General features: G+C 36.4%; 1 protein-coding gene across 1 annotated transcript in view; it reads left to right on the top strand.

Moving 5' to 3' along the window:
- Window positions 1-591: 591 nt before the first annotated feature.
- The window catches only part of NCOA1 (nuclear receptor coactivator 1), a 98,469-nt gene continuing 79,757 nt past the window's right edge, over window positions 592-19,303 (top strand). The window contains exons 1-2 of the mRNA XM_015812979.1: window positions 592-680; window positions 7,818-7,984. Coding sequence (XP_015668465.1) covers window positions 592-680; window positions 7,818-7,984 — 256 coding nt within the window. The remainder of the gene's footprint in view (window positions 681-7,817; window positions 7,985-19,303) is intronic.

The following is a 19,303-nucleotide window of genomic DNA, read 5'->3' as shown; positions in this document are numbered from 1 at the left end:
CGTTCAGCATTGTCATAACTAATAAGTCAAGGGCTAGCTGTATAGATAAGAACAAAATGACATTTCTTAGATTCTTTGGTGTGTAGTATCTATTTAAATTCTCAAATACTAAATAAAATTTAAATCCATTAAATAGTGAAAAAGCTTGTGTGTAATCCCATGCAAAGTTTATTGGAAGTAAGAGTAAGACTAGGATTGACTTCTAGGTAGGTAGTATATAAAGTTGTGCTATAAAGTACTATAATAATTCATAATAATTCATACTGTTTCCTAGTCCTGTTAAGACTGAAGCTATTATTTTGTATGCAAAGTGTCCGGATGAAACCAATGGTGCTGATAGCTAATAAAGTAAAATCAAACAAATACTATCTTGTGGAACCGATTTAAAATTGAGTGAATATTTGGATATGGTTTTGTGGAAGAAAAAGGAAGCTGCTAGGTAATCTTCCCCCTCTTTAAACAGGTCACTTCAGCCTTGCTTCTTGAAGCTGCTGCGTGTAAACCATTCCCTATCTGTTTTCCATCACTTTCCACTTGTTTCATTTCTTGATGATGTTCTTTGTTTCTTTCTCAGGTGAGAATTGACTCAATATGAGTGGCCTTGGGAACAACTCTACGGACCCGGGAAACCTGGATTCTCAAAAGAGGAAGGGGTCACCATGCGACACTCTGGTCCAGAGGTAAGTACAATTTTAGGGGATTATTCTTCCAGGATAGAGGAAGGGTTTTTGTTTTGTTTTGTTTTTTGCTTTCTGGCACTCTTTTTCTGCACAAGCAGATGGGAGCAGATTTCATCCCCTCGGATAAGTTCACACATCCCACCAGTGTTTGGCTGTTTGTTTGTGAGTATCTACTGTGGAAGATGGAACACAACTCTCCATCTGTTCGTCTTCTCTCTTGGAGAGCAACTGGTGATTTGTGACTGAAGCTGTTTTTACTTATTGATTGACTTGGGTTTGTAGCACACTTCACACTTTATGGTCATTAATATTTCTCTTGTTTCAAAATCTAAAATACAAGAAAATTTAAAATGAAAATAGATTGCATCTTCAAATTGTATGGATATCTAAAGGCATCTAGAAGGGGATTGGCCATCTCCCTAAATATTGTATTTAAAAAAAAACACTAGAAAATGATAATTATCTTTTTCTCATAAATTGGTAAAACCTTGCTTCTCAGGTTTTAGTTAGAACACTAATACTTTATCAGTTCATTTGTTGGAAAAGTCAATTAAAAATCCCCTTGTTAACTGAACACCAAATTTTCTTTTAAAATGTAATTTTTGAGTATTTTAAAAACTCACAGGAAATTTGGATCAGAGTAGATATACTGAATTTTTTGAAACTTGCCCCATTTGAATTTCTTAACATGGTATACAGTTCTAGTAATGGCTTTGTTTGCAAGTTAATTTGCTTGATAATTCAGCTTCGTTCTGCCTGATTTTTTTTTCAGCATTTTACTCAGGAGTGGTACAAGATACTGCATTATTCCTCCATTCCAGCCCACTTTGCACTGTCTATATTTCCAGAATATTTCACTCTTCATTACAGTTCTCTCATGAAAAGGTTGTTCCTCTTTATGAGGAATTGTGAGGAAGGTAATTTTGGAAGTAACTGTGATAGCTGGCAACTATAAATAGCAACAAGTTTAAATATGTGGCAAAGTAGTACTTATTCCAAGGAAATATTCCATGGAATATGGCATTTATTTCTTTATTACATTTATATCCTGATTTTTCTTCAGGAACACAAGTTAGTGTACATTAATACCTCCGTTTTGTCTTCTTGACAACAACCCTTGTGAGATAGATTGGACTGAAAGGGCGAATGGTACAAACTCACTCAGTGAGTTTCCATGGCTGATGGTGGAATATGTTATACCATACTGGTCCAAAATTCCTGGGGAAAAAACAATTATGCTGCTGGTGCTAACAGCAAATTTTCCCCTTCCATGTAGATATTCAGACCAGATTATGAGAGGGCTACCCTTGCTAGTTTCATCTATTCTCATGGTTTCTTTTTACATGACTAGAGATTTCGTTTGGTTTTGAGCTGCATAAAGGCTAAGGAAAAAGCTTACATAATTCCAATTTCTGTATTCCCATGCCTCCTTTCTTTTCTGTTTGGTTGTTCATCTGTTTCCATAGTTCAGAAACTCCTCACAATAGGAGCCTAATTCTGAGGTCAAGCAAGTCATAGGCCCATTTGTTTAGTTAATTTATATTCCATATTTCCAACATAAATTTTACATTGCAAAAAAGCTAAACTGGAAGAAAGTTATTATTAATATGCTAAACAAATAGCCACTGCAGTATTCCACTTAGATTAATAATAAAATCAATACTGCTGTCAGATGTAGATGCTAATACTGGTTGTATTTAAAAGTCTGGCAGAACAAAAAATATTTTTATTCTTTGCCAAAATTGTAGGAATAAAAGTTGCAAGTGGATCTTCTTTTAATACTGAACATTTCTATAGAATTCCCAGGCGTGTCTATTCTGTTGAAAATATGGATAATGGATAGGAAAGTGTATGTGAACTACACCAGCATGCTATTAAATTCAGGACAGGTTACGAAGGAAAATGTCTCCTCAGTTTGTCAACTAGCAAGTTGGGGGAATCATTTGCTTTTGTACCAAAATTAGGGAACTATGCAAAAGTCCAAGTCTACAGACATTGATGTAAAAGGGACAAAAGCATAGAAGAAGAAAACCAGCTTATTAACAATTCCTACATATGATAATTGCCACAGTGAGTCAGTTCAGTAGCTTCTAATGGAGAGACTGGTAGAGCCAAATTGATCCCAGCCAAGCCAGTGCAAAATATACTTTACTGTCTTATCCCTTTTTCATATGGAGCTCAGTGGAAGTTAGTTTATTTCTTCAAAACATTTTTCACCTTCTCTAATGCTGAAATGGTTTCCATAATGACTTCTAGAAGAACAGTGAGAAACAAATCTATATTTGCTCATAGGAATAATGTGTAAATAATAATATAGAAGGAGAATGTGGTGTAGAATAGGAAGTCTGGATGCATTTTGTAAATTTTTAATGAGGAGCAAAGAGAACAAAAAAGGAAAAGCCTTTACATTTCTTACCTAAAAACAAAGTATTGCAGCATTTGGCAGACTAATATATTTATTACAGCACAATTCTGTCAATTAGTTAGCAGGACTATATATATATATATCATATATTATATAAAGCATCTGTTGCTTTTTTATATAATTTTAAGGCTGTGGGCTTTTTGTAGTTCTTCATATTATCAGGTAAAGATATACTTATTTTCATTATATTGTAACATAGTAAAATGCTGTGGAACATTCCAAATTCAGTGGTACAGTATAAATGTGATGATGCAGAAAAAAATGAATACATACATACATACATACATACATACATACATACATAAAATTGGTGCCGTGCATGATGTAGCATTTGTGATAATTCTGTGAAGCAAAATAACAATTAACAGGCACAGCAATTAAGTGGCAGTCCAGCCACCCTAACCTGACAAGTTAATTAATAACTATAGTGAATAGAAAACAGCTATTTGTAATCAAATGTAAATGGATAGTGTCAGATTCTTGATTGATTGTTCTAGTTCAACAGTTCCTTATCCCAATTGTAGTCTTCCTTTGCAATTTTTCTAGTAGTGAATGGCAGGTTTCATGTCAGAAGCAGGGTTCCTTTCGAAGTCAAAGGTTTCTCCCACTTGATTCTAGATATTGCTGTTCATGATATTAGGTTTGTGTCTGCTGATTCTGTTGTACAAAAACTACTCTATAAATAGAATTATTAGCAGAATATATATATAGCTTTGGAAGATGAGCAAATGATTCTGTCTCCTTCACTGGAAAAGTATTAGAGTTTTAGAAATGCCTGGTGTAAATCCTTAAGTTGTGACTCCCAGTGGCCGTATAAAGTGAGACAATGGATTATGTGATATGTCCTGAATGGAAATTAGACATTAAACAGATCTGGCAACTTTAATTAAATCCTCTGATATTCTCCAAGCAATAAAGTAATAATGCTGATCTCTGGTGTCCATTTAGTGAATTTTAACTGACCATCTTTACTGATATTAATGCCAGTCTTTTATGTGGGTCTCTTTTTCCCATCTGAACCGAACACCCCAAGAGATAGACAGACAGAAGCTAGAATTATTTTTTTAAAAGAGTTATATCTCAATCTCAATTACATTTTGATTTTGTGTTTGAAGACAATGTTGGGGCAAACTACTTTAAGCCCAATTTTGCTCAGTCTCTTTCCAAGTAAGGATCTTAACTGGTTGAGCCCTGACTTCATTTAACTTAACATCCCCAATACTACATCGTAGAATGGGCAAAAGTTAATCCTTGCTTAACAAATATATTTTTCCTATTTTACTTTCTTCTCAGCACACCTTCTAAGATGGCTCCTGCTGTTCTGTTTGCATGTATCATCTAAAGGAGAGTGTTCTCTTCATTAAACTGTTCTTTTACTCACTTGCATATTCATGCCAGTTCAGTTCATTAAAGCCCTTAATTAATTTGTATGATTAATTGGCAGAGGTTTTTAACAGTTTGTCAGAATTAATTTCAGCCTGCTAATATACCATTTTCTTCTGTGTTGGAGTCTATATGCTTAATTGTTACTGATGGTGGTAGCTGACTGAAACTATTCTTATTAGGCATTTTTGTAAAAGCAATTGCTTTATTTTTTTCCATCAGTTGCAGCTTATATTACCATAGCAACAGTGGCAATGAGTTGTTAATATCTTAATGAATTCACATATGTTGCTTTACTGGTTTCCTGCCCCCCCTTTCTTTAATTTCACCTGAACAAAAATGTCCAGAAGCCCATAGTAATATTTCCCATTTCTTCCACAACCTATGCACTTTTACCTTTCCCAGATTTATTTATATATATATATACAGACAGACAGACAGACAGACAGACACATGTTAAAGCTTATATGCGCTAGTGTTTAGCAGAATTTTTCACTTGAGTATGGGAAAGAAAGATATTCTTGTAACTGTTCTTTTTTAAATATATATATGCTTTCAACAGCTTATCTGGGTCATCCATGGTCTTCAAAGAACAGCATGAAAAAAAAAAGATAATTGAACTAGTAGAACATTGTTAAAGCAGGAATCCAAGAGTGGAGAGAATACCCTTAGTATTGTTAGGTCTCCATTTCTGGGAATAAATGAGGTTTTAATTCTGGAAAAATGAAATCTGGAAAGAATAATTACATTTATCAATATCAGTGGTTATGGCACATACTAGTACGATCAAGCACAACATTTTAGGAACTACATCATTCTTCCAAATAATGGAGACACTAGTTGAAAGGGGTGGAAGAGTGGTTCTGTTTAGGTTCTGTATTCCCAGCTGTGAAGGTGTTACAAATGGAGCAAAAATAGGAGTCTGATCAATAACAGAAATCTTGGGAAAGGACCTGTTAAGCAGCTTACAACTGTTAGCTATTCATTTTTTTAAGTTTGGGGGGGGAAACATTACAAACTGTAGAACTGGCTTTTTGCAACTAAATAATAGTTAGTTGTTCTTCCGTGGCTTGATTTTATGATCTGTTGGCTACATTTCAGTTTTGTTTATGAAGTGATTGCTATTGCAAGGAGATTGATTATCTTTCTTAATTCATTTTTGTCTTTTAGTTTATTAACTCTGTTTGTTGGCATGCTGCCATCACATTTTATCCCCAGTAGCAACTTACCAATTGCTTTTTGCCCTCATTGAACTCCTTTTAATTCAATAAGTTGGATTTTTTTCTGCCTTAATGACAGAACGCACACCTCAGATAAGTTATGTGTAAAAAGGAAGGAATTAGGACAGTTCAAAAGAGAAATACATACATACTATCGCACTATTCCAGAGTAAGCAAAGTGCAGAAAGAGAGTATGCAAGCCAAATAAATTAAAGGTGTGACTTACAGTAAAAGGAAAGAAAAGGAAATATGACTCAACCTAATTTTAAATCAACAGTAGCTACTGTACCTGTCCTTCTCCTTCTACCCTTCTTTAGTTCTATCCAAACTGCATAGATTTCATTTTCTGCTTTAAGTTTCTCTTTTTTGAGGTTCTCATCAACTCCATCCTACCATGACCTTTTCTGCTTTCCCCTTCCTATTAAATACCTCAGCAGTTAACAAAATATAGTCTTCCTTCGTGTATTTCTTTGTATGAGAAAATAATATTTGATATTTCTGATAAAGCAATTTTAAGAGCTGACCTAAACATTACCACCGATAGTTAATCACAAAAATACCATATGTCATAAAAGTTAATGCATTAAAAATATTTGGTAAGATGATACAAACAGTGAGAAATTGAAAATATACAGGTAGTCCTCAAATAATGATGGCAGTTGGGACCAGAATTGCCATTGTTAAGAGATATGGTCATAAATTGTGATGTCACATGTTCACACCACATAACGACTGTAATTCTGCAGTTCCATCATTAACCGTGGACCCCTGGGTCATTAAATGAGATGTCACTTGATCACGACCTTCTGATGACTTCCCCATTGATTTTGCTTGATGGTGCAGACTAATAACAACTTGAACATCACAAAAAATAAAAAAAAATATTTCCAAAAACAAAATTTCCGAATACATTAACAATCACCTTTGCTGGGCTCCAGCCTCACACTAATTCAGTGCTTGATGGAAAAGCCACCTGTTAGAAGCCTTCTAGACACAATTGGCAGATATTTTCAGGGAGAAGTGACCCCACAAATAACCTGCCTCTGCTATTCAGGTCTTTTCAGGTGACTACCAGAAAAAAACTGGAAGCCATTGTGCTGGTGCAGCAGTGGTGTCATATGGAGAAATGGGGCACTTGAAACTGTGCACACTGCTGCATTCTGGACCAGTTGTAATTTCTGGATGGCCTTCAAGCATGTTATTATCCAAATAGGCAGTGACTACAATGACTGACTGTCAGCAGGCCTCCTAGTCCAGCAACAGGTACAGTTGGCACATGAGATGCTTCTGTGCAAAGCCCCCCTGCAACCAAATAGGGTCATAAATTCAGGAGAACCCTAGAATTGCACACCACCTCTCCCTGTTCCCTCAAAAATCAAAGATGATGCGTCTCCAGATTATGGGATGGGGAACTAAAAACCCAAAGCTACTCTGTCTTTCCAGGGTTGAGTCAGAGTTGGGTTCCTCCTCAACCAGATCCCCACATCTTCTGGGCCAGAGGTAAAAATACAGCAATAAGGATCTTCTCTACTTTCTCAGGAATGATCTATTTAAACTTTCTCTAGATGACTGAGTTCAGACACGTCTTAGGCATCTCTATAGGATCTGTATATCTGGAGTCCAAGTTCAAGCAAAGCCAAGTGATTCTATCAAACAAATGCCAACAGTATTCCTCACAGGGAACCTATAAGGATTCCCACAACCCTTCCTTATCAAAAGAGACCTAGTCACCTGAAATGAGGCCACCAGCTGGCTTTCTGCAGATGCATTAAGATGAAGAAATGAGCTCACTGCACCACTCTTATCACCACAAGATAAGCTCTAATGCTCTTACCTCTGCTTAGTCAGCTTCACTCTTCATCTTGTGTCATCTGTCTCCTCAATGGTCCCTCCCTCCACATCCATACCTGTTCTAATGTTGAAACAGATTGGATTTCAGTGAGTTTATGGGTGCTTAGGATGTGTTCACAAAAACGCCCAAGTATTCAAGGAACTCAAATATTTGGTTTGATTTATTATTGGTTCGGCTTTTGAATTATTTCTGAATAAACCATACATAGATTTTGATTATGGAGAATTCAGTAACTATGAATTGATTTTCTCTAACAGCAATGAGAAACGACGCAGGGAGCAAGAGAACAAATACTTAGAAGAGCTGGCAGAACTGCTTTCAGCCAATATTGGAGAGATTGACAGCCTGAGTGTCAAACCAGACAAATGCAAGATTCTAAAAAAAACGGTTGATCAGATTCAGCAGATGAAAAGACTCGAACAAGGTAGATCTATAAAATCTTTTGTCTTTTTTGTTGTTCATTCCCTGTGTTCTTGAATTTATAATACAAGGCAATGGTATATAAACTATGTGCCAGGATCTTCTTGAGGAAGCACGGGAGAACTTGAAGAATGTTCACAAAGGTAGAATAGAATCCTATCAATCATCCACCGCTAAAGCCCAATTGATCAAAATTCAAGTTTTGCATAAGATTTTCTTCACACTGGATGAACTGGGAAAATAAGATCTTCACTGTTCTACAGTGACAACCTGATTTTTAATAAGGGATTTCAGGTAAACGTCTGCTGTGTTTCGGTCATAACATTCACTATATGCGAATTGTAAGGAAGGAGCCAAAGTTATTTTTTAAAACTAATGTAGGGTTAATATCTCATCCCAAAGGTAATAACACACAATTGCAAGTAGTAACACCATTCCTAATCCTTACTTGGTGGACGGTAGAACAAATATTGGACTTACACTGAGAGTATTAGCAGCCAAAACAAGTTCAATACATTTGAGGGGCATTGAGCCATAGAACCGAAAGCCAAGCTACATATTATGTGCAACTCCATGTAATGAAGGATATGTTGTACACTTTTTCTGTAAATTAGCAAACAGCTTTCGGGAGGATTGAAATGTAGCAGAAGACATGCTGGGGAGATGGATACTTAATGTTTCATTGTTCTTTCCCCCCCATGATTTTCTCTTTATAACATCCTAATTCTGTATCCTACAAAGTTAATGCGGAATCAATTTGGAATATATGGATTTGGAGCAAGAAATTGACAAGCAGAGAAACGTTATGCACTTTCATTGTGTTTCCTACTGTTCTGATACTCACAATACTCTCTCAAAGTTATTTACAAAAGCAATCCCCAGTGCATTTTGAAGTAGATTCCCCATATCACTTACTTTATATTTATGTATTTTTTGCCTGAGATGCCGGTGTATACAGTCAGTAGTTTTCCTCATTGAACTAAAATGTACTATTCAAAGAAAAGTCAGTATTTTTCCTCAATCCCATCCCCACCTCAATGTATCTTATATAGCCTGTGTATATGTGATTGCTGGGGAGATTTCAGGGGACAATTAATATATTGGAGTCAATGCTCAACTATTTCTCCAGTGCTGATTCTCTATCTTTCCAGCTGCTTGGGAGTCAGGACCATTTATAATAGGAGCTGTGTGCAGAGCAAGAGTACATTCAATTTTGCTGGCTTGTCACTTCCTACTCATACTTCCTCTATCCTTGCAGTCACTTTAATTTTCTTTGCTAAAACATAGTTGTAGTTCTATTAAGAATGTAAGAGCAGGTGATTAACAGGCATTGCAAGCTTTAGATTGAGAATCCTTAGTCATTAACCATTAAATTTTGCTTCATCAGATCTGTTTATTGCAAGAGGCACAATAATTTTATATGCAAATAAATTCATAAGGATCACTAGCCAACGAATTCCAGTAATGTTACAGGGCCAGTTCTATGCCATTGGCTAATATTCAGTCCGTATTTAATATAAAGATTTCTGTTTATATTTCAAACAGACTTCTAAAGAAGCTTGTGAGATATCTATTTTAATGTGATGTACTGTCTGAGAAACTACACAAATATTTTCTTTGGTAGAGTCTTGGATTCTGGTTTTAGGATTGAAATTACAAAATTATACAATATTTCTATAATGCTTGCAATTGGATGACACCAGAGTCTTTTAAGAGAAGGGAATTGGGATAGGAGGCAGATACGGCTGTTTGAGGATTTGTAATTGCTTCAGAGAACTGCTAACCATATCAGGCAACATTATATAAGTATACTTGTTGTCTTCAATTGCTGGTTGGATATGCCCAATTTAATATAATGAAGATTTCTTGTATAGGAAATAATGCGCCTGAATTACCTTTCATTCAAGTCTGGATGCTGAAAATTACTTTGTGAGCTTCCAACTATAACATTTCTACAGTGCTACAATTAACTTTTTTCACTGAATTTTAAAAAGAACAATTTCCTTATTTTATGTTACTTCAATTTCATTCAAAGTAACAGGTTTTTTTTAAAAAAATTGAGAGATAAAGCTATCTCTTTAGGGCAGGAGGTGGGATGACAACACATACCTGACAATTTACTACTTTCCTCATACCTGATATCTGGACACAAGTGCATAATGATATCATGTATATATCATAATTCTGGCCTTACTGCAAGAGCCCTGGTTGCACAGTGGTGAGAATGCAGTATTGCAGGCTAATTCTGACCACAGCCAGGAGTTCGATCCTGACGGGCTCAAGGTTGACTCAGGCTTCCATCCTTCCAAGGTCAGTAAAATGAGGACCCAGATTGTTGGGGACAAAACGTTGATACTGTAAACTGCCCAGAGAGTGCTGTAAAGCACTATGGTGCGCTATATAAGTCTAAGTGTTATTGCTATTATATTGTGGGTGCTTTGGCCTAAAGCATCCATTTATGCAGTCCTTCTATTTTTCTACATTTTAAAATTGTATCTGCTTAGATATGTATGTGTATGTGTGCGAATGCAAATATGTGCGTGACTTCAGTGGATTTTCAGTTGGCTGCCAATGCACTAAACCACAGGTGTCAAACTCGCCACATCACATGACGTGTCGCGATGTATCACGACTCTTTTTGCATTGCCGGCAATGATGTGGGCGCGGCTTCGATATGATGAAACCGGCCTGTGGGACGGCAGTTTGACACCCCTGCACTAAACCCATCACTTACTTGAAAGCAAGAGCTACAATTAATGGCACAATTAAATACACTGAGATGAGAGTAAATACTCACTACTTTCTGGAAGTCTGAATAATTTCTGGGAGAAACAATATTTTTCCATCATCTGAAAATTCAGTATTATAACTTTTTTTGCAAGAAAAAATTGCTGAGATAATCAGACAAGTAATCAGAGCCATATACTACAATATGTAGTAGAACCTGAATCTTATACTACAAAGTCCATTCCAAAGTAAAATGTTGTTGGGCATAATTACACATTGCTAAAATGCTACTTTAGGAGAACAGAAGCCAATAATAGCTTGGGGGGGAGATAGAAATATTTAGATTTTCAGTTTAAAATTTTGTGCTCATACAATTCAAGAGAGAGGTTCTCTCATTTCTCCCACTGTAGCTAAATTGCTAGCAGCTGGGAGCATGAGAAATGGGGGCCCTGCCAAGGTCTATTCTGGAATCCCTTCATGCTTAGATGAGAGAAAGAGGCACTCCATGTTTCTCTCTAAACTGAATGCTTGCTTTGTAGCATTGGTAGCTAATTTGGAAGACAAAACATAGGGCACATAGTCTGTCAACTTGCCAAGGAGAAAAGACTCTGCTTTTCATCCCAAGGAAGTTTTCTTTACATACAGAATGGGGGATATGAAAGGGAGGTTCTAACATTCTTGCCAAGGATACTTGTGATCTCTGCAGTCCATGTAGCCCATAATAAGCATGTTCACATGTTAATGTTTTCTCATGTTTACACCTTTCATTTAAGCCTCTTAGGAGACAGTTTACATTCTGTGTTTATTTTGTGGCAAACAATAATGCATGCCTCTCAGTAGGAAGAGAAAATGAAATGGCTGCTTTCCCTATTAGCGATCACATTATTCTTGCTACAAGTTAAATATAAATACAAAAAGCTGTTCTTGATGATACTTGTGAAAGTGTATTGAGATTGCAATCAGCTGGATTTATCACCTTCTGTTTCAGAAAGTTAGCTTTAAAAAAAATCTGTATGAAAAATATAACATTTTCCTCTAGATATCTAATTTTGGAAGGGCATGATTTCAATGTTAACATTTTAAAATTAAATTATCATTAGGTGCCAAGGGAAAGTAAAATATCTCTGACAGATATCTGTTTCCTTTCGAAGTAGGCAGTTTTGAATGTGATAAGGCAATTGTCTGATTCTAAATAGGCAGCCTCATATCTCTGGGAAAAAAATATATATAATTCCAAATCACAAGAGATTTCAGCTCTGTTGCTATAAGGAAATCAAATATTCCAAGCTTCAGAAACTTCAATGTATGCAATTCTTTAAAAATATAATCTCAAAATGTCTCAAAGTTTCTTGTGGTTTAGCAAAGTGATTTTGTCTTTGTCCCTGCAATTCTCAGCTGTGTTCATGCAGGATGATAGTAAGGCTAAGTTGATGGAACATTCTGGGCAGGACTGAAGGAAGCCTTTTTACAGCTGCTTGAATTTTTCAAAACTATTCAGACCAGACCACCTCAAATAGCAGAGGATTGCTTTAAAAAGAAAGGAACTCCTGTGAATCCAATCCAAATTCTTCTGCTCAAATTTATGATGCTGGTTTTGAAAAGTAAATAATAATTCCACATTTTTAATTTTTAATTGACACTTTTGCCTGTGCCTTTTGGTGAGTGTTAGAAGAAAAATGGTTTCGGGAGAAATGTTAAGTAGTGTTAGACTGAAGAGAAGTTAGTGCCATTGGCCTCTGTGGCTTTATGACACTTTAGGAAAGTTATTGTGGAACCCAGCCTAGCTGGGGAATTCTGGGAGTTGAAGTCCACACATCTTCAAGTTGCCAAGGTTGAGAAACTCTACTGTACACTATTGGAGAAAAGGGGATATTTTGGAAGCATGCATTCAGTGATGTGCTTCATCAGATTTCATGCACACTACAGATTGAAACTGAAGGGATTTTTCAAGGAGGTAAGTGCTTAAGAATTTCTGGCTTATGGGCACTTTCAGCAGTCATTAGTCTCCTTGGCATGGCATAGCATGGCTGAACATTAACTAGGCCAATTGCTACTTCCTTGAGCTTTGCTCTCTTCTGGCAGCTTATCTGCTTCTGCTGACTGTGTTGTTTGGGAAAAGGAGGGAGGGAGGGAGGGAGGGAGAAACCTCATCTCATTTACACTACATTTATTTGTAATCTTTTAAGTATGAGATGATGGTTATGATCATCAGCTTCCATCAAAAAATACTATCTGAACGTTCAGCGTTTGGGATCGTGTTGGTGTCTTCTCTCCAGAACATTTTCTATTATTCCCAACAAAAAAATCAATGAATGCTGGTTTGTCCATTTGATTTCCATTCCTGATGGTTAGTGATTTCTACTTCTAGTTGTCTCTACAAATAAATGTGTGACTGTATTTTGAACTACAATGCATAAAAATTAAGTAGTTTTGGGTAGTGGATTCCATTGTTAATTCCACAATTGACTTGCATGCTTTTTCTTAAGAATAAGCAGAGTATTTCCCTTAAAATTGTTAGAGTGAGGAAGGTTAAATGATTTTTTTGGATTAAGGGAACAGAAAGTTGCTAAATAGGATGGGAACTGAGCTCTGTATTTAAGAGCATCCACCTTTCAATACCAACTTTTGAGGTCAAGTAAAAGGAGAGACTGCTTTAAAGTCTACTGGTGGAAACAGGATGCTGGACTAGATAGATTTTTGGCTTAAATACCACAAGGTTGTTATTCTCACTGAACTCCAATTCTGCTGGAGATGTAGGAGAAATCTGAGCTCAGCACTCTTTAGCTGCTGTCTTCTGCAAGAAGAACTGTTTATTCAATAGGGAGCAGAAGGGCACAATGATAAAGGTAAGCAGTTGGGGGTGGGAAGTAGCTAAGAAGCAGTAAACAGGAGCCATAACAAAAGTAATTATTAGGAAACACTGCTTAGGCCTGTTGGTTTCTGCTGCCCTACCTTTTTCTAAGTTGTTTTCCACATTAGAAAAAACTAGCATCTTTAACATTAAAAAAGGCCTTAGAAATAAACAGATGTGATTTTGCCATGGATATACAAATGCGACATTGCATTCAAGTATAATAATGTCAGAGCATGTTGGAAAGTGGTTGCTGTTGCTAGGGGAAGTTTTGTGAAACAGCCTAATGAATTATAATGTCCTCTACTCATTTGTAGAACTGTTAGATATCAACTACCTTGCTTCATAGCTTGGGAATGAGGTGTTTTAGTGCCCCTTCTACATTGAGGATAGTGCAAAGGAAATTGGTTTGCTGGCACTGGGCATCGTGGCCCCAAAAACAAATTACTGATACATAGGAGATTCTGAAGCTGAACTCATCTGGTGATATTAAATCAATCTGTAATTGAGCCTCACTTTCTCCCTTACCTCCTTTTCTCCTTCTTGTGCAATATTTTATTGAAAATTGTTGGAATGATTTCCTGACATTTTGAGAGAAGTAACATACTGTAAAAGACCGAAAATGGATTTAATATAATTTAAGAAATTGACCAACCCCAGCTCTGTCCCAAAACAAAGGAAGCCATCCAGAAAAGCCTAACCCAATTCACTTTGCATGATTACCAACTGCAGCTCCCCAGTAACTCCCCAAACTATTAAGTACAGACCTAAGATACCAATACACTGCCCATCTCTATCCCAGATGCTGTGGCAAGATAAAGAGAGGAAGTTTTAAATCTCAGAACATCAAATAAATATCCTTTAAATCCCATAATCAGGATTCTCAGTGGCCGAGAGAACACTAATTTGGCACCATCCAAAGGAAAGCAAAGGTATGAAGCAGCAGGTGGAAGCTACATTGAATGGAAACAATCCACAGTTAAGCCTTTTTTTGCCAAGTGTTCGTCAGGGGCAGTTCCTCCTATTGACAGATTTCTCTGCTCTGTTTCTTTTAAAGATGCAAGAAGCCAGTCCTTTCCCTCCATACCAAGCATCTCGTTTGTTTCTCTCCCTTAGAATACTGTAGAGGGAGGACCTCGAGAGAACAGAGGAAGCCTTCTAAGTCAACCCTGGCTGCATGCTTATACAGCAGTCCGGGCCTGCTCCTCTGCCTCTGCTTTGCATGCTAGGCTGCTGTTATTTAAAAGTATCAAACAAATTCTTTTAGAATGGTTTCCCAGGACTGGAGCCCTTCCAAGGCCAGTAATGTACAGTTGGCAGGACATGGAGTTTGCGGCTGTGGCAGCAGTCTGAAGTTCATCTGCCAAGATGGCTATAAACATGGCAAAGGAAAGAGTAAGACAGTTAATTTTTCAGCACTCCACCTTCCCACAAAAGTTGCATGATGGTGTTTAGATCAGTGCTGCTCTGTGAATGGTGCTTTTCAAGTCCTCGGTGCTTAGAGACTGCAAAAAGGGAAGGAAGGAAGGAAGGAAGGAAGGAAGGAAGGAAGGAAGGAAGGAAGGAAGGAAGGAAGGAAGGAAGGGGAAAAAGAGAAAGAAAAGTTTTCTTGAAGTCATAAGTTTGTTGTTTTGCAAATGAATGAAATAGATGGATGAAATACCTGTGTATAATTGAAATTTTATTTATTTTGATTTATATAGTGGCCCATCTTAAAATGCATTACTTTGGGCAGCCTATCAACAATTGTAAAACAATATAAAAGCCAAATACAATATTAAAACATATTAAAACATATTTTAAAAAGTACTACACAAATCTGCAAGTATTAAAAAAAGGTGAATAACAATCAGCTGCATAGATTTTACTAAGGTAATAAGTTTCTTCTAATTAATTTGTATGGAACTTTTCAGTATGTAGTATTTTTGTGGAGTAGTTTGCCAATATGTTCAAAGCAATGAACTAACTTTTTCAAAGTAATAGTGAATATATGGATTAGAAATTGTTAAGTAGATAAAAATTTAAAAAAATGTCCATGTTTAATCCACAAACATTATTATTTAGCTTATGATGAGAACATGACAGAAAAGTAAACATATATACACAGTCCACACAATTATAAGTAAAACCTACAGCAGTGGCCTCATAATTGGATGTCCTTTTCAGCTATCTAGGTGATTGCCTCTGGCATTGCTTCATGCAGATCTTCTAAGGAATCAGAGAATGCACATCCAGGGCAATCTAACCCTAACCTTAACTTACAAACATAAAGCATATCTTTGTTGTCAGTCCATATCCTCTTGAGGCTCAGGTATACCAATTTACTACATGGAAGGTCTTTTAGTCACTGTAGATAGCCATTGATGAACCTTGTGTGAATGGCTGAGACTGAAATTCACCCACTAGCCATCCCAACAAATTGTGGTGGCATTTTGATGGCTATTTCCATTTTATAGATGAAGAATTACAGGTCATGCCCAACTGAGATTTGAACCTATTCTTATGGACCACAACTAATTTAAACTCAAAATGCTCCTCCAGGGCATGCTATGTGTACTTGCTCAGTCTGCCAAAGTTGTCATCTGAGCTAGATGAAACAGCCCTAGACAGGTGCAAGGCCATATAATTTGTGGGAGATTTTCCAGTGAGAATTACAACACAGGTGCCCTTTTCACATTACAGTCCCTCTGTGGGAACCTCTTTTTTGTGGCATCATCCCATTAAGCAGCTGGAACATTTTTTAAAGCCCACAATGACAAATGTACACACTCCTTCTCAGCAGGGGCATTGGTTTCACAGAACAAATCTACTAATCAGACTTTATGAAATATGGGACTGTACCATGTAGTGGGGAAAGGCTTGTGCATTCCAGTGATGCCATGAACTATATATAATTGGGGGTCTATATTCCCAGAAAGGTCCCCTGTGTAATCAGGTCATAGACAAGGGGTCAGATTAAATACACTAGAAATATACTCCAGTATTCTGCTAAAAATCCAAAATGGTTACAGTATTCTCAATCAAGACAGTGTCAACATGATACTGGAATATGAGTCTTCCCAGAGCAGAAGGTATCCAACAAGTTACTGGGGAAGATTGAAGGGAAGTATGAATAGCACTAGTGTTTATAATGTAGGTGGATAAAGCCTGAAGGATATAGATAGAACTAATGACGTGGCCAGAGGCAAAAGGAAGGTTTGGTAATGCAAAGAGTGTATACCATTGGAATGTGGAATGTCAAATCATGAATCAAAACCAATTTGATGTTGTGAAAACAAAAGTGTCAAGGCTGAATATTGACATTCTGAGAGTCAACAAAAGAAATAAATTGGAACTGGTTACTTCTCTTCAAAGTATAAGCAGACAAGAAACCATCACTGTTAACAAAATATTGCCCAAGACAGTGCTCGGATTCAACCCCCACCCCAATGATATCCATTTAAATTCAATGCAAGACAAACACTATTATAGTGATACATATCTATGTCCTAACCAAAGATACAGAGAAAGTGGAAGTTGATTTAAAATAATTTAAAGCATCTTGTTGATGCAGCATTAAAAAATCATGCTAAATATAGAAGAAGAAAAGTGCTAAAGTTGGAACCAAAGTGGCATTTGGAATAAAGGCAAAATTTGGTCTCAGTGCATAACACACAGATCAAAACAGGAGACAGACTATCAGAGTTCAGCCAAGAAAATTCAATGATTATACAGCCACCTTTCCCCAACTACTTAAAAGCTGAACAACATTGAAATCAAGTTGATTATATATTCTCAAGCAAAGATGAAAAAGCTGCACTCCATGAAGAAAAACAAGACCTGATTCCTATTGTGGCACAGATCATGGGCTCCTTCTTGCAAAATTACAACTTAAACAAAATAAGCAGAACAAGAAGATATAACCTCACCAGTATTCCATAAGAAGATAAAGTTCATGAAACCCTAGCAGCACTGTTTAAAATCTTACAGGATATTGCAGTTAAAATGCTATATTCAGTTTCTAAGCATGGATGGCCCAGAGATGAAAATAGATCAATTTATTTAATCATTTTATTAGTTCAATACCAAAAAAGGGCAGTGCTGAAACTATTGAACAGTTGTACTTTTCTTACATGCTAGTAAAATAATGTTGAAGATTTTGCATTCATGGAAGGGGAACTGCCAGATGTACAAGCTGGATTCAGAAGACACCCCTCCCCTCCCCAAGATAACATTGCTAACATCTAGTGGGTGGTGGGAAAGATAAAGAATGAATAATTTTACTTTATTGATCATGCAGAGGCTTTGGACTGTTTAAAAGTATAAAAAATTAAGGATGACCCTTAAAATATGGCAGTACTGGGTCACCCCATCTGCTCTTGAAAATTTTGTATCATAACCAGAATAGTTAGAATGCTATTTGGAACAATTAAATGGTTCAGAATTGAGGAAAGATACGTCACAGTTACATAATGTTATCTTATTTAATACATACAAAGTAGATGTAGTGAGAAATGCTGCACTAGAAGAAATTGAAAATGGGATTAAATTTGGGGGAGAAACATCAACAACCTCAGATATATTGATGATACCATTTTGGTGGTTGGAAATCAGAAAAAAATCATCAGACAAGCTCAACAAAATGTTTTGTTGCCTTTGAATTGCAGTTTCATGCAGCTATGTGTGTCAAAACAAACAGTTGATGAAATCATCATATGTGTTCTATTGCAGACCTTGAGGAAGAGTGGTCTGTAGGAGATATAAATTTTGTATTAAAGATAGCATTACTTCACTGACCCATTTATTCTATGGAAGTTTTTTTGCATCCTCTCCTAAAATGCATAAAGCCACATATTGCCACTTATTCTCTCTTCTGTTCATGGAATCACAGAGCTGGAAAGACCTAATGATATAGGTTAATTTAAATCCTTCTAATTAATTGGAAACACATCCCAAGGGTAAAGGTTTGCGTGATTTTCAGGAAAGTTTCTGAAATTTTCAAATATCTGAACCCAGCTGAGCTACCTGCCATAGAAGATGGGAAGACACAAACTGCCTAAATGATGGCACTCTTTAATAGCTAAAGATATTTATTTTCTAGTTTTCAAAGACTAGCATGGCTCTGAAACTATGCATAAGATGCTTCTTATTTGATTCCAATTATAACCTGGATCAAAATTTTTAGATGGAGATTGTTCTCAATGTCTAAATTATGGTGGTTTTCTTCTTTGCTTTTCTCCAGTTCCCCTTTCCTCCTCTCTCTTCCAGTGGTCTGCTGGAGATTGAAGTGCTAGAAGCATATTGCTTGCAGCAACCTTACCTTGCATTGGTGCTTTACTTAGTTTTCCCCAATTTACCCTTTGTTTTTAAAAAGAGTGTCTGCGAAAACTGTAATGTACATGCAATTAAACATTCTGTTTGAATTTTCTTTCAACTGAGAGCCAGTTTAGGGTAATGGTTAAAGTGCTGGCCTAGAAACCAGGAGACTGTGAGTTCTAGGTCTCTCTTAGGCATGAAAACTGGTCGGGTGACTTTGGGCCAGTCACTGTCTCTCAGGCCAACCTGCCTTACAGGGTAGTCTTTGCGGGGAAAACAGGAGGCGGGAGGATTAGGTATGTTTGCCACCTTGAGTTATATATAAAAAAGGGCAAGATAAAAATATAGTAATAATAATATCATAATTAATAATAATAATAATAATAATAATAATAATAATAATAATAATAATAATAATAATAATAATAATAATAATAATAATAATAATAA

Source organism: Protobothrops mucrosquamatus, unplaced genomic scaffold, assembly GCF_001527695.2.
Source record: "Protobothrops mucrosquamatus isolate PMUCROS unplaced genomic scaffold, P.Mucros_1.0 scaffold125, whole genome shotgun sequence".
In the NCBI taxonomy this organism is placed as follows: Eukaryota; Metazoa; Chordata; class Lepidosauria; order Squamata; family Viperidae; genus Protobothrops; species Protobothrops mucrosquamatus.
Note: the sequence above shows the minus strand (reverse complement) of the source record. Positions and strands in the feature narration are given on the sequence as shown.